At 31.9% G+C, this 15,615-nt stretch overlaps 2 protein-coding genes across 4 annotated transcripts; both read right to left on the bottom strand.

The window, feature by feature from the left end:
* Positions 1–2,874: 2,874 nt before the first annotated feature.
* Positions 2,875–5,766, bottom strand: LOC108332405 (pentatricopeptide repeat-containing protein At3g16010). 2 transcript variants are annotated; one of them, XM_017567659.2, is made up of 2 exons: positions 5,062–5,766; positions 2,875–4,909 (listed from the first exon to the last, which is right to left on the bottom strand). In XM_017567659.2, exons 1-2 carry the CDS (start codon positions 5,138–5,140, stop codon positions 3,063–3,065), a joined length of 1,926 nt encoding a protein of 641 aa, XP_017423148.1. In that variant the 5' UTR covers positions 5,141–5,766; the 3' UTR covers positions 2,875–3,062. The 2 variants fall into 2 exon arrangements, with proteins under 2 accessions (XP_017423148.1, XP_017423149.1); XM_017567660.2 differs by having other exon boundaries at positions 2,875–4,906; positions 5,062–5,761.
* An 881-nt stretch (positions 5,767–6,647) lies between these two features.
* Positions 6,648–11,910, bottom strand: LOC108334040 (heat shock 70 kDa protein 15). 2 transcript variants are annotated; one of them, XM_017569642.2, is made up of 10 exons: positions 11,691–11,910; positions 9,962–11,161; positions 9,421–9,648; positions 9,125–9,220; positions 8,779–9,009; positions 7,993–8,187; positions 7,766–7,912; positions 7,433–7,582; positions 7,211–7,341; positions 6,648–7,124 (listed from the first exon to the last, which is right to left on the bottom strand). In XM_017569642.2, exons 2-10 carry the CDS (start codon positions 11,129–11,131, stop codon positions 6,881–6,883), a joined length of 2,592 nt encoding a protein of 863 aa, XP_017425131.1. In that variant the 5' UTR covers positions 11,132–11,161; positions 11,691–11,910; the 3' UTR covers positions 6,648–6,880. The 2 variants fall into 2 exon arrangements, with proteins under 2 accessions (XP_017425131.1, XP_017425132.1); XM_017569643.2 differs by having other exon boundaries at positions 11,615–11,910.
* Between the last annotated feature and the right edge of the window lie 3,705 nt (positions 11,911–15,615).

Below are 15,615 nucleotides of genomic sequence, written 5' to 3' on the forward strand. Positions count from 1 at the left end.
CGAGTTGGCATTTTTTATTTATAGGTTTACCTCACATTAAAGAAAACATAGATTGTTCATGTATGATTATTTAACATGTTATCAATTACAGTTTATTCTGTATCAAATCTTGTAGAAGATATCGACAAATAGATTCGTTTCCAACTTTATTCCCAAGTTTAGATGAATAATGTTTCTGCAGTTTTATAATCCATGTGGTTTTCATGTCAAACCCTCAATCCATCACTGTAATGATCACGTGAAAAGGGTCAAGTTCCTTTAATTTGTAAGGGTCAACAATCTATTAGCCATAGAGTAAGGATTCTATATTCAGATCCATATTCAGATAACTTCATGTAGTTTTACATTGTTTCTTTTTATGACATAAATCTTTGTGAAATATATGACATCAAATCACTCTGCCATCCCCCAATAGTTCGAATTTAAATTGAAGAAAAAGTAATGTTTTGTTCGATAACTTTTTTTGGGATGGAGAAGTACATTGATATATCTGGTTCAAGGTTTGACTTGAAGTAATTTTCAGCCCAAAAAATGGAGTGTTACACACAACCTTAAGGTCAAGCAAAGAGTCTTAGGTCTTAAATTTTAACTTATCCAAGAACATATGTCAAACCTATATAAGGTTTGACATATGCATACTGATACATTTTAGTTGGGGGCATCCTTTGGACAGGGAAAGGACATTAGAAAGCTACTATCAAATGAAAAAATAATTTGCTACATCGACAAAAATTTCTGTCCACCATTTCTTTGACAGGTAATGTGTGATAACTACTCAATTTGGACCATATGAAAGAAGTTGCGATGAGAACATGACTTGCAAAGAAGAAAAATTGATTTGACCAAGTGACACGGACCACCTAACTTATGTCTGTTATGAAAAGAAAACCCAAACGGAAAGTTTAAAGAAAAGCATGCTCTGAAATATATAATTGACACACACATGTTCTGAAGATTATTGTATGGTTATAGTTCATCATAATACTTTTGGACCACCAGTAATCTTATTTTACACGGACTCCATATACAATCAAATTATAATATATAACAGGTCTAAACCTGACTTTATAACCAGTCTTATATGGTTAAAAGTGCAAATTCGGTCTTTTAGTATGATATGAGAGTTCATGTTACAGAGATTCACTTTTTGGCGTGGGAAGTTGTGTTGAATATCTACCATAACATAATATATAAAGTAAAGACAAATCCAGTAATTTAAAGAATTGCTATGAGTTTATAAAGATATACATCTCATTTTTTTATTAGATGTTATTATTTCAATTTACTTTGTAGATTTTGTTTTTTCCAAGAGGCTCTCACTTCTCGCCTCAATTTGATCACCAGTGTCCTCTTAGTTGTTTTCATGGATTCCTCTGATTGACACTCATACACAGAAGTCGTAAAGAAAAAGGTCAAGTTGAACTACTTTTCTATATTTTTCATCCCTATTAACAGTGAACGTAAAGGGAAAGGAACCATAGCATTTCAAATCCAAGAGGGGAAAGGGTTTATAGCTGTCTTAAAAAGTTTATTATTATTCTCTTTCTCTCCCAACCAAGTCCTACCTCCACTGTTAGCCTTATAACCATGTGGCATGTTGTGCTAGCTTTTATTTGTAACAAGTTTGCACATGGATGTTATACCTTATTCTGGAAAATATGAAATTGGTGTTTTAGGCATTATTCAAGCCATCATTCAACTTCTTGAAAAAGGTTATCGTTTTTTTATTTTTATTGCTAACGAAGCTTAAATGTATATTCAGAATAATCATGTTTCTCAGTGCTACTTATCTAAGCAAGTCGGAAGTTTCAACGTCATGGAATTTCTGTTCAACTTACGTGTTTTTCTCGTGTTTTGATAAGGTTAGACTGGAATGCAACTTTATAAAAGTTAACTCCTTACATGTTAATTTTCAAAAATTTTAAAAACATGTTAAAATGTTAATTTTAGTGAAGCACTGGATATTGATGCTGCAAAATACACCATTTTCATAAAGCTATTTGGTGTAACATTACGAGTACATTTGGTCCAATTTCTAGTTTTTTTTTTTTTAAATGAAAAGCTTTTATAAACTAATTTTTATTTATAAAAAAGTAAATTTCATTTTTTTCTACGTCTTTCACTAATCAGAAAAACTCTAAATACGCTAAGGATGTAAGTCAGGATAACTTGTGTATGTTACTATTCTTAAGGCGGATAATAGAATAAGTGTTGATAACCAAAAAACAAAACTGTGTCCTTGCATATTTGTAAGCTCTAAATACAAGTTTAACACTCTACAACCGAAATTGTATTAAAAAGCTTCATCAACAGCACGCCTCCTCTGTACTAGAATTTTTTTCAACTTCAATATCATAACAAACCAAATAAGATGTTATATAGAAGCTGGAAAAAAAATGTCGTGTATCACTTGTTCACTGCTAACATAAACGTCATGGTTGCATTCTATTTATATATGCCAAAAATAGAAAGTACAGTGAATATGATAGTTGCAAGAATATGGATAGAAACTGTGCAAATTTTTGTCAAATAAAGAATTAAGCAGAACTCAATTGTTCTTCAATTACCCACACAAAAAATATGTAAAATAATCTGTTGCTATTTGTATCATTACTCAATAAAATGACATGTAAATAAACTGTTTTTGGATTTGCTACTACTCAAAATAAAGAGTTACACTATCCATACAACAATTTCCTATAGCACGTTATAAACTACTTCTTTTTCTATTTATCTTCCATCCTTATCTCCCTATTGATGGTTAAAAGAATTGCAAGCCATTGTTTGATAAAAAAAACTCTGACATATACAAAATTATTACAGCTTAAGAGGTCAGGGCAACTAATTAATGCAATAAAAAATTCCTTTTTCAGATTGAAATCGACTAACTTTCCAAGGTTTCTAAACAATATATAAGGGATTTTCTACAATATTGATTTTCTTCAGTGAATGTTCCAAACCACTTAACTTGAAAAAAATTCGTTCCTCACTTCAAAATCATTAATGCAATTCAAGGTTTGTTAATAATCGTTATCACTCAAAAAGGTGGTACCAGATGGCTCTTATGACTCCACCATTTTACAATCATCAACCTTACCGACTGCCTCGAGTATTGAAGAGTAGGTGATGAGGTCGTACTGAAATCCTTTTGAACTCATTTCTTGCATAAGTTTTGCAGCCTCTTCGAACAGACCTGCTCTGCTAAGACAACCAAGAACGGTGTTGTAAGAAACCCCATCTGGCTTAATAGTCGAGTTCTTCATTTTCGTAAACATTTCCAAAGCACGCTTTGGGCCACCAGTTCTAGCCAAGCCATTCAGGATAATATTATGAGAATTTATATCTGGGGTGCATCCATTTTCTTCCATAGTTCTAAACAAGGAGAAAGCTTCGTCCACCCTTTCAGCCCTTACCATTCCAGTCATGAGAGCATTATAAGCGTAAACATCAGGGGTGGATCCAAGTTTTTTCATCTCGTTAAAAAGGTTGATAGCTTCATTGAGTCTCCCACATTTTCCAAAATGCTTAATCATTACAGCATACACACGAGCACTTGAACATCCACAGTTCTCCTTCAATTCCTGGAATAGCTCATTTGCAACATCATAGCGCTTTGCTACTCCGAGGGTGTTGATCAGGCTGCAGTAGGCAGCAGGACAAGGTGGAAAGCCTTTTTCATCCATTTCCTCGAGAAGCAACAACGCCTTCTCAACTCGATTTGTTTTGCAGAAACCATCAATGAGAATTGAATAAGTAAATGAGCTGGGGACTATTCCATCTTTCTTCATCCTCTCAAACCATGAAGAAGCTTCAGAAGGTGGTGCTTTGGCTTCGAATAAAGATTTGATGATGGTATTATATGTGACAACATTTGGAGCACAATTCAGCAATTTCATTTCATCAAAAAGCTTAATGGCATCTCTTAGACGATCAGATCTTCCCAAAATATTAATCAAATTGTTCATCAGAATGATATCAGGTTTACAACCATCTTTCAGCATCTTCTTGTATATCATGTAGGCTTCTTCAACCCTCCCAGACTTCCCCAGCCCTCTTATCAATTCTGTGTAAGTAAAGACAGTTGGGAGACACCGACTCACTCTCATCTCCTTGACCAGGCCCAATGCTTCTTCAACCCTACCCAACTTAAAGTATATTCCCATTAAAGTTGTATATATTTTCGCTGTGGGCTGCAGTCCATTTTCCTTCATCTCATCAAATAATCTAATGGCAGAGTCATGACGATTTAGTTTAGCAAATGTTGATATAAGTGCACTGTATGTAACAGTGTCAGGGAAACAATGGCCTTCGCTGCACATTTCATTATACAACTCATGGACCTTTTCATGATGCCCCTCTTGCATCAGCATCAAGATGACAGAGTTGTAAGTGCTCGCTGTGGGTCTGCACTTGCGACCCTTGACCTGGTAAAAGACAGATAATGCCCTGTTAACCATCTTGGTCCTGCCCAAGATCTTCACGATTTCGGACAATTCAGCAGGACCCATTGCACATGAACCCTTAACCATGTCTTGTATTGCCTTCCAAAGTTCACCGAACATCCTATGTTCATCCAAGCAGCGAATCAACGCCATGTAAGTGGTCGAATCATGTTCAAAACCCCTCCTCTTCCCAGCCCACTTAAAAAACTGAGTCTTGACAATAACCTCAACATCTACCTTTAGAATCTCGCGAACCAAGCGAGCATCAACCTTCAGTTTCAGCACTTCCAAGGCCTTTTCTGCATCAGGTCCCCATTTAAATATTTTCAAAATCCTGATGAATCGCTCATCCAATGTCCGAGAATAAGGTTCCTTCCTCGACACATATCTTCCTGTCACGGGAACGCTACGGTGGTCTCCTTCATGGGAATTAGGCAACCGAAACATTTGAACAATTTCATTTTCTGCTAGTTTAATCAAAACCACCCAAAATCAGATATGGTCAAAAGTTGCATTGCCATAATTCAAATCAAACAAACTCAGGATTTACAAATAATAATATCAAACAAAGAGAATAAAAACAAACATCAATTCAGTTGAGTGAGCGAGTGACTAGAACCTGTTTGCTTTAATCTCTGAGAGAAAGGAGGAAAAGTTGATATTCCCCTCCTCGTTGCAGCAATGGATCCACCAAGCATCGTTGGATTTTCTTCAGCTATACGCTTCGCCAAAAAAATTTGCTTACCTGAAGCTGCACGAATTTTTCTCTCATTTTATTTTCTGCGACAAAGCATGAACTGCAGAAGGGATGCTTCAAAATTCAATATTCAATCAATGAGATTCGTAACCCATGCATGTTATTGGCAACCTTCTCTTTCTTCTTTTCAACATAAAGAAGAATTGTGTTGAACCTGTTCATTTATCAACGGTACAGATTCTCTTCTTCATTTTCTCAGTTTTCACAATTCGCACGGTAGACGAAAGAAAATAGCAGAAAGAACAAAGAAAAATAACTAATAAGGCCTGCTTTCATCAAGTGTTATGGGCTTCTTATAACATTTGGATTGTTTCTCCCTACACCACACCACGTTACATTTCTCCCTGCACCCCCACATTTTGGAGTGCAACGGATTTCGAAAAAATACACAATTCAAGTCCGTCATATTAGGTTGACAAAAAAGCTTATTGGTATTTACACTCTACATTTATCACAATGCATATCTAGTCTTTGTCTTTGAAATAAAAAATTATTTTCATCTTATATGTTTATATTTAATTGATATGAAAATTTTGTTGTATCTCATTTCATCATAAAATTGATATATTTGTATTATGTTCTTATAAATATTTTATTTTCTCTAACATCAAATATTAATAAAAGTTATAATTATATAAATATTAAATAAAACTATAAATAATAATTGGGAAAATATTAAATATTTATAAAAAATAAATATTATGACCTTATTAATAAGTTACGAAAGGAAAAAAAATCATTTAAGTTTGTCATCAAAATAAAAACTTGACTAATTGTAGTAAACTTCAAGTTTAATTTGGATAGGTAAAAGAAAATAAATTTGAAAATAAAAGAAATAGGAATATGTCAATTGACTTGATTTTTCTTTTTGTGAAGTGGAAGAAAAATTAATATCAAAATGTAATTTTATCCATACAATGGAATTTGATAAAATTGAAAATTATATGATTTCAATTTAAATCTGAAAAACAAGCCTGAGAGTTTTCATACTTTTTAATTATTTTGAATACAAAAGTTTTCAATTAAAAAGCTAAAAAAACACTCATGAATTTAACCAAATAGTTATATGTTACAATTAGAACACTTTAAACAAAACATTACTACGTATCTAATATAAAACGAATTCAGCACTATCACACTAAAAAAGTTTAAGTAATTTGCCTATTTTACAATATTATCAATATAAATAAATTTTCAAATCGTGTACACTTAATATAATAATAAATTATATATAAAAAAATTATAAGAAATAACAATCGATGCTAATCACGTCATTTCAACGAGCATTATAGTAAATAATCTGATAATTTTATCCGTATAAGAACAGAAACCTGGTCCCCCCTAAACGCACCTCAGGTGCTTAGAGGCATTGCTCTAACCTGAATTGCAGAAAGAAATGCATGACACTCACAATACAAAATGGGGGAAAAATAAGTAAATTCGGAGCATTTAACTCAATGAAAACAAGCATTGTAATTCCACTTATAGAAAATGGTACACAAATAATCTAAAACCCTAGGGATCGTAAGAGTTTGACAAAAAAAAACAGGCCCAAGACCATAATTCATTCACCCATTAACAAATTTTCCATCATCAACTCACCCATACCTACTTTTTCAGGCACAATTCATATTGTCGTACGTATCATAGAAAAAGATCATGGCAAAATCAACAACAAAAATTAAGCAGAGTCTGTGTTCTCTGACTTCTCAGTCTCCATTGGTTCGGCAGATGCTGGTGGTGGGGCCGGATTACCATTGTCACCTGCATTTTCATGACTGGTGGCATTAGGATTCTCCTGAGCTGGTGATTGTTGCGGCTGCTGTTGCTGTTCACTGCCCTGAGGAGGTGGGGTTGCTGGTGCTTCTGGAGTGGTTGGCTTTGGTGGGGGTGGCTTTGGTTTTGTCATAATTGGCTTACAGAACCTTTTATTGAAAGACAATGAGCAGTGTTAAGAAACAAAAGCCACAAACAGAAGAGAGACCAAAATCTTACGAACAAAAGTTAATACCTGTCAACAGCTTCAGCTTTCTTTCTTATGTCAGCTGACAAAAGTACAGGGGAGGCATATTTTGGAAGGGTATCCTGGTGATGCTTTTTCTCCCTGAGCCAGTTCTCAGCTTCCACACATTCATTTAAGACCTGCAAAAGCAAATCAAATGGAAAACACGTTCAGCTCTATGGCAAATAGGAAAGTATGAATAAAAGAGAATCAGTAGTAGCAACCAATTACCTTCTGTTTCTCACTGATGTCAATGTGATCAAATTTGGGATCACTTGACATTGCAACTTCTCTATAACTATTTATACAATAGACGAGTTGGTCAATTATTGAACCCCTCTCCGTGTATTCTTTGTAACGCTCTTCAATTGGATCTCCTTGCTGCAAGCAAGTAAATATCCAATTAGATTGTAAAAACTAAAACACAAATATATCTTTCTTCGCGACGTTTATGCATGTAATACTTTTGTTCACTGCATCCTTACAAAGTACTCTAAAAAAACCAGGCCTTAAGAATACAATAATCGGCTAGGTTCAGATTTTTCACTCCCCGAAATTTCTTGCCTTTTTGAGCTCTTCTAGTTTGGCAATGTATACACCTTTAGTTTCATCTTCACCATCTTCATATAGCCAGTCTTCCACCTCCTGAAGTTTAGTAGTGAATGCTTCTCTATCTGAATCAATGACAAACTCTTGGTATTTGTCATTAAGCTGAAAAGATAAGAAAAGATTATTTTAGTAACAATCAAATATTCCACATCAAATAACAAGAAAATCATGACAACTCTAACCTTGTTTCTCATGTCATAAACATAAGCCTCTACAGCATTTTTCTTGTCTTTTGTTTCCTCCATCACTCGATCTTGCAAAGCCATTTCAAACTCCTTCTCAACAGCTTTCTGAACATCCGTAGCTGACATTGCTCCATAAACTAACTCCGCCACAGGAACATTTATTTTCTTAATCTTTTTCTTTGGAGCCTCAGCCTGTTTCACGTCAACAACTTGATTGATGCACATAATCCATAAGACATTTAATACTCAAGCTACAGGAACGGGACAAATTAGGTCACCTTTGGTTTATTTTCTTAGATTAATAAATTATTTTCATTATTTGGTTGAAAAGATTTGGACAAAAGAAACAAGAAAACAATATAGCTTTATAGGGATTATGACAAGTGTAAATGAAGAGATCAAAACAAACCAAACAATGTCGTGCACCTTAAAACAAGGGGAAAAAAATGAAATCGACTGACTTTTGAAACTCAAACACAATGAAAAACCACAATTAATCCAAACAATGTCCAGAAAATTTAAGTTCACACTATTATCTCATACGTCAAATATACTATTTATAGTAATTCATTTAAGGTCTAGTAATAAACCCCTAACTCTGATCCCAATTACCAATGGCATCTTATTTATGAGTAGTATACTATTAGAAACAGCCTAGACATAGACAGGAAACCACAAAATAACATAAGATCTAAATATCAAAAATAGAAATATCACATCTAAAAATTTAACAATTACACAAGCATTCCAATCATATGCTTAAAATTTCCTTTGACCATTTACCTTGGTATCAGTATCCATTTGCACAGGCTTATCTCCTGCCTCAGAGGTACCATTTTCTGCTCCAGGGACATCAGCAGTTGCATTGGCATTAGCATCTTGCATGTTAACATCATTGTCATTGGTACTAGGTGGTGTGGCAACACCAGCAGCAGGTTCATCAGTTTCCATCTTGGCATTTTCCCCAACTGATTCTTTGGAAACAGGAACCTCAATTTCTTCCTCTTCCAAGAGCTTAAGAGAGAAAAATATGAAGTAAGAAACAGAGTCTATATGGTTTAATTCCATAATAATCTAACAGGCATAGAAATAATAAAAGCAAAAGCCAAAGCTAGAGGGAGGGACTCACAGTTGCAGATTCGATAGATACAATTCCATGTACATTCAGCCTAACTTTCACTTTAATTTTTGCTTTTTCACCTTTTGTTGATTGGAAAGGGCCAATCTGCATACATTTTAGTACACTTGGGAGTCAAACAACTGCCAAAAGAATGAGTTTCTGTGTGCACATAAATAATACCTTAAAACAGACTTACAGTACATGTGCTGCTCTATGCAGATTTAAGTACACTTGGGAGTCAAATGACTACCAAAAGAACATGGTGTGTGTATTGCACGTAAATAAAAACTCAAAAACCAACTTACAGTGTATGTGCTGATCTTCGCTGGTGTTTGCAAACCACTCACATCATCATATTGAACATCAATAGAAAATGTTCCTTGCCTGTAGATTGTCAGTGCCTTGACACTTGGTATGGGATTTCCCTTGGGGAAGACAAGGGTACTTTGTTTACTATCTGGCCCACTTTCCTGTGCATCAGAGCTTGAACCTTTCCACGAGAGAGAAATTGAGAAAGGAAAGCTTTCATTGACCTTCACATCATGAAACAGAAGAGCAAAATTATATAAAATATAGTAATAACGCATGTACAAACAATTCACCACACCAAAAACTACCAGTTGTCGAGCATAATTTACAATGAAATTCCAAATCATCAAATAATCTAATATGAAGGGAGATACCAAGAAAAATGCAATTGAAAACACATAACATGTACCCAAAAAATAACAAACAAATGCTCAAAACATGACTCAAGAGATCTAAACAGTCTTGCATTGATAAATTTTGAAACATTGAAAAAGGGGCTTTTGAAGCAGAGAACAATACAAGCAAGAAGAAAATTACCTGAAACTCCCTCACTTTAAAAGTTGGACTGAGAATTGCACACTGCAATGCACAACCCCTGGCAACACACTCACTTGCATTCATTGTGCGCCTAGGCTCCTTTTTGAAAAACTCTGTCAATATTTTATTTATAGCTGGTACACGGGATCCAGAACCAACCACCTCGACCATGTGAACATTATCAACTGTAAGACCTGCCTCTGCAAGTGCCTTTTCCAATGGTCCCTTAACTCGTTCCAAAATAGGAAGACTTAGTTGCTCAAACTCATCACGCTTGATAAAGCCTCTGACATCCTTCTCATCCATCAAACACTCTATGTTTAAAGGTGCCTCTGGATTAGCACTAAGAACCTTCTTCAGCTTTTCACAAGCAGCCCTCAATCTTAGACAAGCCCTAGCATTTTGCAATACATCAATCTTGTAGTCGTCCTTAAACTTAGCAACAAAATGATGGAACAGAACCTCGTCAAAGTCCCTCCCACCTAGGGACCTGTCGAATGACTGGGACAACACTTTCAGCTGACCCTTTCTAAATCCAGCAATGCACACTTGCATGCTGGCATGTCCAACATCCACAAAGGCAACATTCAGCTGATCATTCTCAGGAAGATCAGTCTTGTAAATTCCATAAGCCAATGCAGTTGCTGTTGTTTCATGAAATAGGCGAAGTGGGTGCAATCCTGCTATAGTGGCTGCATCCAAGACTGCCCTCCTCTGCAGATCAGTAAAATAAAGTGGAATGCCAATGCAACAATCAACAACAGCAGCATTCAGATTTTTCTCAGCTATTTCTTTAAGGTTTGATAACATCATTCCAAATACTTGGGTAGGAGTAAATGTTTTCACTTCACCCAAGTACCTTGCATGAATCAATGGATATCCATCAGGCCCTTCAGTGACAACAAAAGGGAAAGTCTTCAGATCCCGCTGCAATTCTGGATCTGCAAATTGTCTACCAATTAACCTCTTTATTTGTGAGATTGAATTCTTTGGATTCATCATAGTAGATGCAGCACCAGCTGTCCCAAGGAACCGCTGTTTGTCACCAAAGCATACAATTGCAGGTGTTTCTCGCTTGGACTCGTCATTGAGCACCACATCAATCCCCCTCTGTCTTGCAACAGCAACAATGCAGCTTTCATTACCAAAATCAAATCCAACCACGCTCATTTTTGCTTGATCTCTAAGCCCAAAAAACACCTGATGAAGGGAAACAAAATAAGTTCTGTGTCACACTAACATCTGAGTCATAGATTCTAATCTGTTGCCCTAATAATAAATATGACTTCAAAAGAAAGGGAAAAAACATCAAACACAAGTTTTATCTTGTCTTGGCAATGCCTAGAGTACCCACTCATGCACTCCACAGCAAGAGTAATCAGATGCAACAGTTCTTAAAACAGAGTTAAAAGTAATAACATAATATTCAGAACGCAAGAGAAAAAAACAACATTTTCAAAACATCATTTTGCATGGTATACTAAACTTTGGAGATCAAATCATTCAACACTTTCCAACGAAACTGTAGTTTAACATTCATTAATTCAGATGAGAAGTGCAAAATAAAACTAAAAGACTTACAACAAAAAACTTTCTCTTAAATGAAAAGTTGGTAACATAAATCTTAATTATAGAGAAAATGCATGAATATACCACCGAGAAGACACGGATCTATGACAAGAAGAGGCAAAAGGAACAGAAATCTAAGGGAAGACGAAATAGGGTTTACCAGAGGGAGCGATCGAAAAAGTGAGAAACAATGGAAAAAAGGGTTTTGAGAGGTTCTGGAACAATCTTAATAAAGGGGCCAAGAGACTCTTGAGTTAGTTTCGTCTGGGGGCCTCTGTGGAATTTTGGGTTTGTGTTTAGTATTTGTGTTTGTGACCTTTGCACTTGTTAAATTGCCAGTTTTGAACGAAACAAAGGACGTGCTCCACTCAATTGGTCCCAGAGATGTCTGGAGAATCCTCCCACCTTCTAGAAAATTCTACTACTCAGCATCTCTTCATGCTTCTTTTTGCTTTTTGCAACCCCTCAATTGGGCCTCTACACTGGGCCTTCAATAGTCTTCAAACTGGTCACAGTTAGTCCACTCAATTCTAAGAAAACAAAATATCTAAAACAATATTTAAATTGTTAAATTTAAATGAATTATTGATTTAATATTTCACAAACTCATACTGAAAATAAAAATAAAGATTCAAGAAATAAATTAAATTGTTATTAAAAATTATATTTTAGTATAAATTAACTAATAAAATTGTAAAATTAATATGGATATCTTATTTTTGTTAATTAATAGATAAACATTATCTTTCATTCCAGACATGCATTATATCTCATGGTATACATCATGCTACTTGCAAAGTTTTGACCATAAATATAACATTTCATGGTAGCTTACATGTCTTGTAGGATTACAATTTTATACATCTTTCTTTGTTTTTTAGATATAAAATTGATTCGGATGATGGATAGGTTTATTCAAACATAAAAATAAAGTGTTTTAAAAAAAAAATCAAATATAAGTATTTTTTTTTATTAAGATGAAATTACTGTTACTTTTTTAAAACCGTTTACACAACTTATTTTCAAATTTTGTTTAAAAAAATATTTAAATAGGTATAAAAAATATAGTAGTAAATTTTCATTAAAAAGTGGTTTTTTCCCGTAAGGAAAAAAATGGAATAATGTTCCTATGGGTGCATATGGGTGAATTTTCATAATTAAATAGAAATAACATATATGAGTGAATACTTTATTACTGAATTCTTAGTTTGTCAAAATAGATTTATAAGAGCTCATTGACTCGACTGGTAACTGGGGACTTGGATTGTGAAAATTTTAACATAATAATATGTTTTAAAAAAACTTTTTGTTTTTTAAAAAAATTGTTATAATTTTTAGTTATGAATAAGTTTATTCAGTTTTCAATTCAATAATTTATAACTTTATAATTATTTTGAACAACAAGATGAATATTCCACACATTATATTTATGATTTTATTTTTATTTAAATTTATTAAAAATTAGGATAGCAAAATTGTTTCTGATCAAACTCACAGACTAAAATTATAGATAACCAAAAAGTATGGTTCTAAATTTAAAACATATAGAGACTAAAATGATCTGTAAAATATAAAGATAAAAATTATAATTAACTGCAAAAAATAATATTTGTATATATGTGGTAATATAATATTGTTTTATTTTTTACTTTTTTTTTGTAAAATATTTTATATTTAATTACATTTTTTCTCATTTAGTTATAGTAAAAAATTTATCTATTTTTTCATACATTCTTATCATCAAAATTCACCCATGCATTTTTTTAATGAAGTGGTGACATAACATAACATAAAAAATATAAAACACATACAAATATTTCTTAAATTATGTTTGTTTAAATATAAAATGCTTAAGAAATAAAAGTTAACAATTCAATCGTAGGCATCTTTGTAAGGTGAACTAACTATTTTGTATGTGGTGAGGTGAAATAATTATCTGTGATTATAAGTTTGGTGATAATTTATTTTCAATTGCTTCCTGCTTTTGATTTTGTTTAAATATAATTTACAAGCTACTAAGTATAAAGTTTAATACTGATGTATTTAGCAACTACATGTACAAGGGTTTCTATTATATGAAACAAACATAGTAGAATTCAATAATAAAAATGTCATTTATTGTAGTATTTTAAAAAAAATATAAATATGTATAAGTATTATCTGTTTTCCTAATCTTAATTTTTTTAATCATTATTTTGTTGTATTTCCTTTTTTATCTATTTGTTTCCTTTTAATTTTTCTTCTTTTTACTTATGGTACTGTTTAGATATCATTTTTATTTTCATTATCTATTAAAAGCTGTCATTGTTTTTCTTTCTTTTACTTTTTTTCTATTAAAATATAACATTTTAAAATATGTTTGCATCTTGTAACGAAGACGGTTCTCCATTTTGCAATAAGAAATTTTAAGCATCCCAGTTACTTTTTAAGTCGAAAAACTTTTGGAAAGTGAAAATTTGCTGGTCGAAAAAGTTACCTGAAAAAGTTACCTTAGACCATCTTAATTGATGAATTTTAAATATAGTTGCATTGTACAAATTTTAATATTACATTATTGTATTGTAATTGAGAGTGAAACTATTTGTATGAATTTGAAGTTGATTATTATATGAGTATTATATTTTTCAAACGCATTAGAGTTTGAAGTTTATTTGTAGCATGTTGGTCTATTGTCATTGGTTACATGTAAAGTTTGAAACTATCATTTGTATGTTAAATCAGAGTTTTTCCTTATCATCAAATTAAGATTTTTTATTCTTAAAAAACAAAGTAAAATTGTCTACTATGTTTTATTAAAAATAGTTTAAGAACATTGTTTTAAGTTAAATTAGTTGTATAGTATTCTACATAAGTATTGGGAACGTGAACATGTTCATTGTGAATTTAAAGTTTTGGACAATACATTAACTATTGTTTAAATTTTGTGCATTAAGTATTAAAACTTATTAACTTCACTTTAAAGTCAAAATTATATACACTAAGTGAAGAGATTCCATGTGAGTCTACTACATACATAACACTAGAGTTTCAAAAAATTAATGTTTTTGAACCCATGAACCTAAACATGTTTAAATGATAAACGTGGTAGTCTCTTGTAAAATTTGTTTAATATATATATATATATATATATATATATATATATATATATATATATATATATATATTGTTGCAAGTTATCAATAGATACATTTTATTTTGTTTTTTTATACATGAATCCATATTTAATTTATAATATATATGTGTTTTTTTCATGTACTTGGAGAAGTGATGATACATTAATTGATTTACAAATTTCTTTATTAATAATTCAATAAATACATTGTTTTTTAACATTCAATATCAATTATTAGTTTTAAACACGGTATTAACTAATCATCTAATCAACATTAAAATGATTAATTTTCCATTTACCTCCTAAGTTATAAAAAATAGAATTTTGTTTAAACTTTTTAATTTCTTTCAAGTCGATTTATAAATAGATTTAAATATTATTTTATTGAGACATTTATTCACCTAAATTACAATGCTACCATCTATTATATTTATTTTTGATTTATATGTTAACAAATATTATAACAATATTTAAGTTTATTTATGATTATGTTTCTATACGAGTGAATGAATTTGAAGAAAAAAAAAAGAAAAAAATTAATATTATTTCCTTAAGAATTTTGAAGTTAAAGTGAATAAATTTAAAATTAAATTTTATGAATTTTTTAAATAATTTAATAGATAAAAAATATTTTAATGAATTAAAATGTATAATTACAAATTTGTTTTTATTGTTAAATGGATATAAAATATAATGTCTTTAGTTAAGATGTGTCAATATTTTTAATAAAATTTTTATATACTGACTATGTTTAATATTAACTTATTTAAAATTTGTTTAAAAATAAAATGTGAATGTAAATAATAAATTGCTAAAAAGGAACAAGAGTAGACGATTTTAAAATTAAAATATGTGATTCAGTTTCTATATACATTATTAATTTCGGTAAAATCACGAGCTAGATTAAATAATATTTTTCCTAGTTAATATTAAATTGAAAAAGTTTCAGGACTATTTAAATGACCATTTTCTC

Source organism: Vigna angularis, chromosome 11 (genome assembly GCF_016808095.1).
Source record: "Vigna angularis cultivar LongXiaoDou No.4 chromosome 11, ASM1680809v1, whole genome shotgun sequence".
NCBI classification, from domain to species: domain Eukaryota; kingdom Viridiplantae; phylum Streptophyta; class Magnoliopsida; order Fabales; family Fabaceae; genus Vigna; species Vigna angularis.